Below are 12,400 nucleotides of genomic sequence, written 5' to 3' on the forward strand. Positions count from 1 at the left end.
TGTTTTATGAAAGTGGTTGGTGACCCGACGTGATTGAAGTTTTTATGAACGGCGCATCCGCCGTCCATGTACATATCCCAGTGTGCATTGCTCCAAAGTACGCCGCAAGGACGTATTGGTTTCGAGGTGAACATCAATTTCGTCCAGCCCTATTTGCGAACGACTTGCGCAAACGACGTAAAAAATTCAAAATTTGACGCAGGAACGACGTCCATACTTAACATTGCGTACGCCTCATAGAAGCAGGAGCAACGTTACGCCGGAAAAAGCCTTACGCAAACAACGTCAAAAATTCCGCCGGGCGCACGTACGTTTGTGAATCGCGTATCTAGGTAATTTGCATATTCTACGCCGAAAACGACGGAAGCGCCACCTAGCGGCCAGCGTAAATATGCACCCTAAGATACGACGGTGTAAGAGACTTACGCCAGTCGGATCTTAGCCTACATTCGGCGTATCTTGCTTTCTGAATACAGAAAGAAGATACGCCGGCGCAGATTTGAATTCACGCGGCGTATCAATAGATACACCGGCGTAAATTCTCTCTGAATCTAGCCCACAGTCTTGTGTAAATAACAGGTGTCGCCCAACCTTTGTACACTCAAAATCCTCCCAGCACTAGTAGTAGAATAAATGGTCTGTAACAGTGGCGGCTGATGCTCCATTTTTTGGGGGGGGGGGGGGGCGGCAATCAAACCAAAATTTGGCCCTGGACTTCACCCAGATTGGCCCACTTCTCTCCTATGGCGGCCGGACAAGCCCCCCCCCCACCCCCAGTCACCCAAGCCCCCTCTCCCCCTTCACTAGCCACTAGCCGTTCTACTTTATTAGAGTAAAACGGCTGGTACTGGTACTCTTATAGGCAGTACCAGTGGGGAAGGTAGAGATTATTTCACCCGGGCAAAGAATCAGTTCGGTGCCACCCCCCCCCCCATTGGACAAGATTAGGCAGAAGTGAGAAACTCCCAGGCCATAGCTGTTGAGTCAGCTGTCTGTTCCCTCCTCCGTGCTCCTTCTGGTCCCCCCCATGCTCCTCTGTCATCCCCCCTGCTCCTCTGGTCCTCCCCCCGCTTCTCTGTTCCCCCCCAGATGAGCACTGCGGGGAGGGAGAGACAGAGGAGCGGAGGGTGGCGGCGGTCCGCTGTCACGGAAGCCAGCCCACTAAGCCATCGGCCCACCGAGAAACTCCCTGTAGTCCCAATGGCCAGTCCATCCCTGGGTCAACCCCTCACTTGGTTAGCTTCTAAAGAAAAAGACCAGGATCTCTCAGCCGCTCCAGCAGCACTGTGAGGTAACTTCGATCCGGATACATCTTTCAATTGAGTCCCCAATTACTCGGTCCCTTCCATCAGGCAAGGCGACACAGAATCATCCCTGGATCAGAAGACTGCAGTAACTTCTGGGCCTACATCTCAGTTGCGAGGCCTCGGGCCAACGTGGCCCCGAGGCGGAAACTGCTAACACATTCCTGAGGCCAGGAGGGCCTTCAGGCGAGGATCGGAAGATGAAACCCCCAAAATGGTGTCTCCCCCTTAAGTACCCTCTCCCAGAATGCAAACGCAGCCACTGTGCCCATCGAACGCAGCCACTGTGCCCATCGAATGCAGCCACTGTGCCCATCGAATGCAGCCACTGTGCCCATCGAACGCAGCCACTGTGCCCATCGAACGCAGCCACTGTGCCCATCGAACGCAGCCACTGTGCCCATCGAACGTAGCCACTGTGCCCATAAAACACAGCCACTGTGCCCATCAAACGCAGCCATTTTGCCAATTAAAAGTTGCCACTGTGCTCCAAATGCTGCCATTGTGCCCATCAAATGCAGCCACTGTGCCCATCAAATGCAGCCACTGTGCCCATCAAATGCAGCCACTGTGCCCATCAAACGCAGCCACTGTGCCCATCAAACACAGCCACTGTGCCCATCAAACGCAGCCATTTTGCCTATTAAAAGTTGCCATTGTGCTCCAAATTCTGCCATTGTGCCCATCAAACGCTGCAACTGTGCCCATCAAATGCAGCCACTGTGCCCATCAAATGCAGCCACTGTGCCCATCAAATGCAGCCACTGTGCCCATCAAACGCAGCCACTGTGCCCATCAAACGCAGCCACTGTGCCCATTAAACGCAGCCACTGTGCCCATTAAACGCAGCCACTGTGCCCATCAAATGCAGCCACTGTGCCCATCAAACGCAGCCACTGTGCCCATCAAATGCAGCCACTTTGCCCATTAAACGCAGCCACTGTGCCCATCAAACGCAGCCACTGTGCCCATCAAACGCAGCCACTGTGCCCATCAAATGCAGCCACTTTGCCCATTAAACGCAGCCACTGTGCCCATCAAACGCTGCCACTGTGCCCATTATAAACCAACAGAAAGTAAACGTAACCCCACTAATATGCTGCTTAGTGTACCTAAGGCCCCTGTTTATAGTCACTCCACCTATTAGAGGTTACCGCCGTAGCCAAAAACATACATGCAAAAAAGTGGATTGTATCACCCAGGGAAACCCCTCAGATTTACAGCGACTGCACTTCCAAGTGCACTTGTAGTGCAGAGTGGATTTGCCTTTAGTAAATCAACCCCATAATAGCAAGGCTATGTAGCACAATGATACAGGAATTACATACAGGAGGTTGGCCAAGGTGTGATTCCTTCAATGACTGTACAGAGGGAAATTTCCTCCCAGCTAGGAGCGTTGTAGTAAGCTCAGCCGCTGATTCTTAGGAACCTGTCCTATAGGTTCACCATTCCTTGGCAAATGGCTTCCTGTTCCTGTCCAGTACTCTCCACACTGGACTCCCTATGTGATGTAGTACCAGCTATTCATAGCACTCTGCATCTCAAACATGGCAGGCAAAATCTTGCATCATCATAATTAGACTTAGGCTCTCCCAAGATGGTGCCTGGAGCCCATGGCAGAAGGCACATTGGTCCTGCATTGGGCTTCCCTTGCACCAACAGTAAACAGTGGTCATGTGACCACTTTATTTACCACTAGGGAAGCAACTAACATTAGACTGAGCGTTCGCCGGATCATCTCATCAGGTCCTGCCCTGCCTGATGGACAGCAGCAACACTCTTCATATTAGCACCACTTCTACCTGCCTACAAGCAGCTCTGGGATACAACAAAGACTAAAATAAAAAGGTGAAAACAAATATTTTATCAAAAAAGAAAGCAATCTAAATTTCATTTAGTAAAGGTCTTATTGCAGTCCATTTCTTTGCAGAGAGAAGGTGTTCCAGTGGTTGAAGAGAAGACATATGTTTTGGATCCTAAAGGTAATAACTCAGTTGTTTGGTGTTATGCTGTACAAAATCTGCACTAACAATTAATGATGTAAACAGACAGGAGAATACTAAGGACCAGATTTACGTAGGAGAGCGTATCTTTAGTTGGGTGTAGCGTATTGTATTTACGCTACGCCGCCGCAACTTAGACAGGCAAGTGCAGTATTCACAAAGCACTTGCTCCGTAAGTTGCGGCGGCGTAGTGTAAATCGGCCGGCGTAAGCCCGTGTAATTTAAATGTGGAAGAGGTAGGCATGTTTTATTAAAATGAGCTGTGACCCCACGTAAATGAATTGTTGGCCAATTGAGCGTCTGATTTTTGTCCAAAGGGCGTGTGCCTGCATCTTCTTTTGCATACTAACGGTACACAATTGTCAGGCAACAAACACGAACGTAGTGACGTACGACAAGAAATTTAAAGGGGAGTTCCAGGCTGTTTTTATATTTAATAAAAGTCAGCAGCTACAAAAAGTGTAGCTGCTGGCTTTTAATAAACAGACACTCAACTGCTCCACGGTCCAGCAACGTGCCGGCCGGAGCGCCGCTCCTCTCCCCCCCTCTCCGGCCAGCGTCTTCATTCTTAGTGTGGGCACCCGGCCGTGACAGCTTTCGGCTTCACGGCCAGGCACTCACTGCACATGCGCGAGCGGCGCTGTGCACTGTGATTGATCAGACGATCACCTGGGACCTGTCACGTGTCCCAGGCAATCGCCTACAGGGACGGGCCGCCAAAAGGCGATATGACATATCGCCTTAGCGGTCCCTGGGCAGAAGGAGGAAGTGGGACAGGAAGTCCCACTCCTCCTGAAGCCCCCACTCCCCCCCCCCCAAAAAATGACATGCCAAATGTGGCATGTAAGGGGGCAAGGAGTGGATTAAGCGGAAGTTCCACTTTTGGGTGGAACTCCGCTTTTAGCTCTTGAGCGCCACCCTTTGGGCCCCTTCTGCTAATTTCGTGTTTGGTGAGCATCGATTCTGAGCATCCATGTTTGTACTTTCGACTTTTGAGTGACGAACGATACGAAAATCAGACAACAGATCGTTGTCCGCCGAAAATTTACTAGCTTGTCATCCAACATTTGTTGGCCGTAAGTCGGACAACAATTGTCAGAAGGAGCGTACTAATGGTAAGATTTTAGGATAACAGTCTGTCAACAGAAAATCCCCTGCCAACAATCGGATCGCGTGTACGAGGCTTTAGAGTAAGCTCCTTGTTGAGTGAAACACGTTAGGGTGCTGTACCTCGTATGGACTAGTCTGTTTGTTGGATGTAAAAATGGTTCTGCATGCTTAGCTCAAATCCTCTCAAACCACATAAGCTCCCAGCACTAATCCACCAACCCCCCTCCCCCCAACCAAAAAATGTAAAAAAAATCTGCTTCCTAGCACACATCTTCTACCCCTCAAATACCCCCACTGAGCACAAATCCTCTCTCCCCCCCCCCCCCCCCACACTCAAAATCCGCCCTCCCAGCACAAATTCCTCTCCACCAATCCCCCATCCTAGCACCAATTCCACTCGCCAACAAAAAAATGTCCCCTCTTGCCACAAATCCCCCCACCATATTATCTTTTCTAGCACAAACCCCCAAATCCCCCATCCTAGCACAAATCCTCTTCCCCCATCTCCCCTCTCAACACAAATGCCTACTCCTAGCACACCCCTTCTAGAACAATTCTTGTCTCGGCCCTTCATGTACTACCCTCATGACAAATCATGAATGTCCTCTTGTATATATGGGAAACTCCTCTTGTCTTAAAAAAAATTTAAATACTCTTTAAATAGAAATGAGGACATCACATCCCACAAAACTTTTTAATTCCCTCCATATCCATGTAAACTGTTTTTTTTTTTTATCATTACAAACCAGGTGTCTAATGTATTGACTGTCTCAATCTTAAATCTGGGACAACCTGATTTCAAAATCCAGATGAAACCAAGTGATCCATATTATCTCTTTTGATACAGTAGCAGACCGTCATTGGTTTTAAATGCTTCACCACACAACTAAAGCTATATCGCAAGTTTGAGTTAAAGGGGTTGTAAAGGTTCATTTTTTATTTTCTAAATAGGTTCCTTTAAGCTAGTGCATTGTTGGTTTACTTACCTTTTCCTTCCATTTCCCTTCTAAATGTTTTTTTTCTTTGTCTGAATTTCTCACTTCCGGTTTCTCCTCAGTAAGCTTGCCCCCATGATCCGAGTCGTTCTGGCCGGGGGTTAGTCAGCCATAACAGCTTACTGAGGAGAAACAGGAAGTGAGAAACAAAAACATTTAGAAGGGAAATGGAAGTGTAGCGCCCCCTTACTTTCAGTATGGGCACTACGCTAAAGTTAGTGGGGAATGGGAGAGTTATTTTGCTCCCATTCGCAATTTGCTAAATTTTGGGCTGCTGTCATTCCTGAACTGTCCTGTAGGTCAGTCTGCGCTCCAGGGGTGTCGTCACCACCCCTGGGCGACAGGTGGCGCTAGAGGGGTTCTGGCGGAGCTGCTTTTCCCCAGCAGCCAATTAGAGGAGTTTTCCCTCGCGTGCATGCTGGGGGAGAGTATATCTGTGGCAGGCGCCATTTTTCTAAGTTCTTTGCGGGTTCCAGGTGTGGCACCCACCTTTAGGGTGTGCGCATCCAACGGACCCCGGTGATGGCCTACCAGGCCCAGGGTCACAATTTACGCGGAGTTCCATGTTCCTGAGAGGGGCCCCAGTGACTTACTGGGTTCCCAATTCTTTTGAGGAGATCCCAGGCAGGATGCCGTTCGATGGGAGGGTCGGCTTGAGGAGAACCCAAGGGCAGGTTGTCCGACAGGGCTTGAACGAACCAATCGGGGATCTGGTGACCGGAATGTTGACAGGTACACTATTGCTGTCATCCGGTGACCTATGCTTAATCTACTGGGAGGATTCGCTCAATCTCAATTTGTTCATTTAGCTCATTCAAGTAATTGGCCTGTGGCAGAGGCCCTAGAGCCAGGTCTGTGGCAGAGGCCTGTTCCTCCCAGAAACCTAAAGTGACCCTTCGGCTGACAGACTCGTAGCAGGAGTCTGTCCGGGGGCACTTCACCCACTCTGGCTAGAGTGGCGACGGATTGCAATTGATACTACTGAGAGCAGGATTGCTCGGTTCATATCCAGGCCTGATACTGCAAAGTTCTCCCTCTTGCTTCATCAACCTTTTTTCCTCATTTGATGTTGATGTTGGCCATGTTGGGCCTGGAAATAAAGCATTTGAAAACCTTTATTCATTGACTGGACATTCGCTCACTACTCTGCTCATCAAATACACCCCTAGACAACACTGAGGTAACTTAATATGCCGATCCCAACAACAACCAGCGGCTCCTGAGGGGGTAGCGCTACAGAAGGAAAAGGTAAGTGAACCAACAATGCACTAGCTTAAAGGAACCAATTTAGAAAATAAAAAACGAACCTTTACAACCCCTTTAATGCTCTACTGTCTGTTAACATCGTTAAAGGAAATACAGGTACCCTTAAAGCGGAGTTCCAACCACAATTAGCATTTTTTAAATGTATGTCCTTTCATCCTGCGTTTTTATAATATAAATCCGGTCACTTACTATTTTACAATCCGCCGCCGATCCGCATAGATATTCAAAAAAGATAGTTTATAAAACTATATCTATACCGTTGTCATTTTGCTTGTGGGCATTGTGAAGCCTACAGGCACTTACTTCCTGGAAGTCTTGGATGGGGAGTGATAATTGGACAGCGCACTGCATCCTGGGAAATGATGACACACATTTCCCAGGAGCATTAGAGGGAGATGATGTCAGAATCCTAGGTGGTTTCAAAGGCAGATTTCGTGGGACGGCATAGCAACAGGCATTTCCAGATGAGTAAAAAAAAAAAATGTTATTTTTTTTTTTCTTTTTTAGTCGTAAGCTAGAGTTTAAAGCAAAATTGTTTTTTTGATGGAACCTCCACTTTAAAGTCCTGTTTATCCCACATATTGTAACTTGCACTCTTCTTTTGTCTCTTTTTTCATGCAGATGCATCCAGAAGACTTTTTCGATTCGATGAGGAGTTACCTTCGAATGTGATCCCAGATGCTGATTTCCGTTCTAGTGTGATAATTACCAGTAAGTACTGTCATGGCTGCATTTAGACCAACAAGGCATCAAAGAAAGTGTCCATGGGAATGGAGCTGAATAAAGGCTAATTGATCTTTTATTTCAAATCAGCTAAATAAATTCAGTATGAAGCAAAACAAAAGCTTTGCAAAAGTGGTATGGTTTGTTTTTGGTGGAAGGCAGCCACAGTCTGAATAGGAAAGCCTGTCCCCCTGCCAGCATGCTGTAGAGAACGACCCTTGTTCTTTGTTTGAAAGCAGTGGTCTCTCTGCAGAGGTCTAACATACCCCCCTACAGAGCTAGGGCCATCCAATCAGCAGGGAGCATGAGTATTGCTGATTGCACAACTCTTAAATCTTTTTTCCTTCAGACAGACATATATATTTAGAAATTGGAATACATTCTTAACCGCTTTCCAACCGCCGCACAAACATTTACATTGGCAGAATGGCACATCAGCGCAAAGGGACGCACCTGTACGTCCCTTTTAATTTCACAACGTACGGGTGCACGCACGCCCCTGCCACGAGCTCTGTGACCGTGCCCGCGGGTCCCGTGGACTCGATGTTCGCTGGTGTCCCGCCATCGTGTCACGGAGCTGCAGAACAAGGGGATGCCTGTGTAAACAAGACCTTTCCCTGTTCTGCCTAGTGACAGGTCATCGGGAGCAGTGATCAATGTCGTGTCACTGGTAGTCCAGCCCCCTCACAGTTAGAATCACTCCCTAGGACACACTTAACCCCTTCCACGCCCTAGTGGTTAACCCCTTCCCTGCCAGTGCCATTTACACAGTAATCAGCGCATTTTTTTAGCACTGAACGCTGTATAAATGACAATGGTCCCAAAATAGCGTCATAAGTGTCCGGTGTGTCCGCCATAATGTCGCAGTCACAATAAAAATCACAGATCGCAGCCATTACTAGTGAAAAAATAATAATAATAAAAATGCCATAAAACTATCCCCTATTTTGTAGACGCTATAACTTTTGCGCAAACCAATCAATATACGCTTATTGTGATTTATTTTTAATTTTTTTACCAAACATATGTAGAGGAATACGTATCGGCCTAAACTGTGGAAATTTTTTTTTTTTTTTAATATATTTTTGGGGGATTTTTATTTTGGCAAAAAGTAAAAAATATTGCTTTTTTTTCAAAGTTGTCGCTCTTTTTTTGTTTATAGCGCAAAAAATAAAACCCGCAGAGGTGATCAGATACCACTAAAATAAACTCTATTTGTGGGGAAAATAAGAACGTCAATTTTGTTTGGGAGCCACGTCGCTCGATCGCGCAATTGTCAGTTAAAGTGACGCAGTGCCGAATCGCAAACAGTGGCCCGGTCATTGGGCAGCCAAATCCTCCGGGCTAAAGTAGTTAACCACTTCACCCCCGGAAGGTTTTACCGCCTTAATGACCAGAGCATTTTTTGCAATTCGGCACTGTGTCGCTTTAACTGACAATTGCAGCGTGCGACGTGGCTCCCAAACAAAATTGACGTCCTTTTTTCCCCATAAATAGAGCTTTCTTTTGGTGGTATTTCATCACCTCTGCGGTTTTTATTTTTTGGTTTTAATGGTAATGGCGGCAATTTGCGATTTTTTTTTTGCTGGACTGCGAAATTGCGGTGGACAAATCTGACTCCAAATTACACTTTTTGAGGACCAGCGACATTATTACATTGATCAGTGCTATAAAAATGCACTGATTAATGTATAAATGACACTGGCAGAGAAGGGGTTAACACTAGGGGGCGATCAAGGGGTTAAGCGTAGGGCTGCAACTAACGATTATTTTCATAATCGATTAGTTGGCCGATTATTGTTTCGATTAATCGATTAATTGGATAATAGCCTTAAAAAAAAAATATTAGCATTTAAAAAAAATACTTGGGCCAATTTGTTGTTGGGCAGATTACAAAACACAAATTGCCGCAAAAACACATTACATGCTTTTCTGCAGCTTCTCCATTGAAGTATATTGAACCAAAAATAAAAAAAACAGCACCGTTTTGCATTAAAAGGTCCTTGCCCTTTCCAAATACGCAGCAGCTGAAAAAAAATCATGGATGTGAACGTGTCCTATAGGAAAACATGTAAATGAACTGTAGTGTGTTTCTGCAAAAAGCACCAAAAAACACAGAGGTGTGACTCCGGCCTGAGATGTTTAGTAACATAATGGGATTAAAAAACAAAAATCAGTACAAAAAGAGCAAATAATCGCTACTGTAAGGGGTTACCGTATTTATCGGCGTATACCGCGCACTATTTTGCCCTGAAAATCAGGGCAAAATCGTGGGTGCGCGATATACGCCGATACCCGCCACGAGTTTGAATACTGCGCCGGCATATACCGAGCGCAGTACACTCGTGAATCTTCGGGCAGTCTCGACGCCTCTCGCACTGACGTCCTGTACGTACAGGACGTCAGCGCGACAGTTGCCGAGCCTGCCCGAAGATTCACGAGTGTACTGCGCTCGGTATATGCCGGCGCAGTATTCAAACTCGTGGCGGGAAGGACGCGAGGACACCGCAGAAGGACGCCGGACCCGCCGAAGAGGACACCGGACCCGCCGCAGAAGGACGCCGGACCCACCGCAGAAGGACGCCGGACCTGCCGAAGAGGACACCCGAAGCCGCAGAAGGACGCCGGACCCGACGAGGCCGCCGATGGACGCTGCGCAAGACACCAAAACTGTAAGTACAAAAAAAAAAAAAAACTTTTTTTCCACAGGATTGGGGGCCACTTTAGGGGTGCGCGGTATACGCGGGAGCGCGTTATACCGCGATAAATACGGTAATTTATTTACTGTGGGACAGTGAAAGTAATATTCACAGTAGCAATTTGCTTTTTTGTACTATAAAAAGGCAATTTTTTTTTTAACCCTATTATGTTACTGGCCGATTAATCGATTATGAAAATTGTAATCGATTAATTTCATAATCGATTAGTTGTCGATTAATTTTGTTCGTTGTTTCGGCCCTAGTTAAGTGTGTTCCCTGGGTGTGTTCTAACTGTAGGGGGGGTGGGCTTACTGAAACATGACAGAGATCACTGCCCCCGATCACTGGGAACAGTAGATCCCTGTCATGTCACTAGGCAGAACAGGGGAAATGCCTTGTTTACATAGGAAGTTTCTCTATTCTGCATCTACTCACCACGATCGCGGGCCGCCGGTGGACATCGATTGACAGGTATGTCAGTTTGCGCAGGAGAGCTATTCTGCTGACATATATTGGCGTGAGCCGGTCGGAAAGTGGTTAAACCTGATCACACACTGATAAGATAGAGTAACATTATGCTGATCATTTTTCCATATATAAGTTAAAATGTAGATTATAATTTTTCTTTCTCGCTAATGCATTTAGCAACTCCTCCATTAGATCTCAAAAATGTATCATTTATCCTCATGGTAAATCTATGTTTTCTTCTCCCGCAGTGGACAACCCAATAAACACCATTAATAACAGCCTGAGCTCGGATGGAGTGAGCAAGTTAATCCGAGTCCCCTATGGCTGTGCTGAACAGACTATGATCTCCACCGCTCCGGGGGTGTACGCCATGCGCTACCTCGACCATACCGATAAGTGGTTAAATCTCCCACCGGATCGCAAGGACCAGGGGCTGGAGAACATGAGAAATGGTAAGACAGTCCCCAGTGGTGAGGAACGTGAGCAATCGGTTCATTGTGATGAAGCAAAAATGGTTAGAAGGGATGTTCAGGGGTTTATTCGGATGATGCAAATATTGACTTTTCCTGTAAAAGTCTAACTTGTCTCCGCCCCCACCTTACCACATAGGTTTCCCTTAAAGTGTTACTATACACACAACAGTAAAATCAGTCAATATATGCAGTAAAGCATGCTTGTTATACTCACTGTAAAACCTAAGGCAGGCATGTCCAAAGTCCGGCCCGTGGGCCAATTGCGGCCCCCCTGGGGATTTGGATATACATATTGGGCCAGATCCACAGCCCAGCAGCGCAACGTAACTTAACAGATTTAAGTTACACTGCCGCAAATTTCCTAAGTTAGGTATCGATCCACAACACACTTACCTGGAAATTATCGGCGGTGTAACTCAAATCCGTCCGGCGCAAGGCGTTCCTAATCTAATGGGGCGAGTCCCATTTAAATTAGGCGCGCTCCCGCGCCGGACTGCGCATGCTTGTGACGCAAATTTCCCGACGTGCTTTGCGCGACGTGACGTCATTTTTTGATCGGCGCGTAGCGTATTTCCGTATTCCCGTACGGCTTACGCAATCGACGTAAAATTTAAAAATTCGACGCGGGAAGGACGGCCATACTTTACACAGCAGTACACCTGCTGTGTAAAAGTAGGGCTGCTTTACAAAAGTGTAATTAAGCGATGGGAAACTAACGTAGCGGCGACGTAGCGAACGCGAAAAAGCTTTGAGGATCGACGTAACTCCTCATTAGCATACCCAACGCGTAATTTCGACGATGAATGCCCCCAGCGGCGGTCGCGGTACTGCATCTTAAGATCCAGCAGTGTAAAACTATTACACCTGCCGGATCTTCTGTCTATCTCTTGGAAACTGATTCTGTGGATCAGTTCCAAAGATAGAAACAGGGATACGCAGGCGGAACAGCAGATCCGCCTGCGTATCTCTTTTGAGGATCTGGCCCATTGTTTGTGGCCCCCAGGGCCAGAAAAGATATATACCGTATTTATCGGCGCTGCTTCGGAGGGGACAGGGAGGGGGCGGGACAAGTGCCATCAGATTACATGAAGAGAATCTCCTGTTTACTCTGCGGCATCTGTAATAGGAAGTCCAGTCTCCTGCGATGCCGTTGAATGACCGTTCTGTCTATAATAGGAGGCGGGACTTTGTATTAAAGAGGTAAGCAGAGTAAACAAGAGATTCTCCTGTTTGTAATCTATCGGCACTTATCCCCCCCTACCTGTCCCCTCCGAGGCTGCAGATGGGCATCAATCAGGCTGCACTGATGGCAATGGTAAGGCCTCATTCATGGCACATGCGAGGCTGCATTCATGACAC

The 12,400-nt window shown here is 47.1% G+C and overlaps 1 protein-coding gene across 1 annotated transcript in view; it reads left to right on the forward strand.

Annotated features, from left to right (window-relative positions):
• LOC120913235 (complement C4-B-like) overlaps positions 1–12,400 on the forward strand; it is a 198,284-nt gene that overhangs the window by 119,695 nt on the left and 66,189 nt on the right. Inside the window, exons 22-24 of the mRNA XM_040323048.1 lie at positions 3,235–3,286; positions 7,300–7,389; positions 10,817–11,020. Coding sequence (XP_040178982.1) covers positions 3,235–3,286; positions 7,300–7,389; positions 10,817–11,020 — 346 coding nt within the window. The remainder of the gene's footprint in view (positions 1–3,234; positions 3,287–7,299; positions 7,390–10,816; positions 11,021–12,400) is intronic.

Source organism: Rana temporaria, chromosome 9 (genome assembly GCF_905171775.1).
Source record: "Rana temporaria chromosome 9, aRanTem1.1, whole genome shotgun sequence".
NCBI classification, from domain to species: Eukaryota; Metazoa; Chordata; class Amphibia; order Anura; family Ranidae; genus Rana; species Rana temporaria.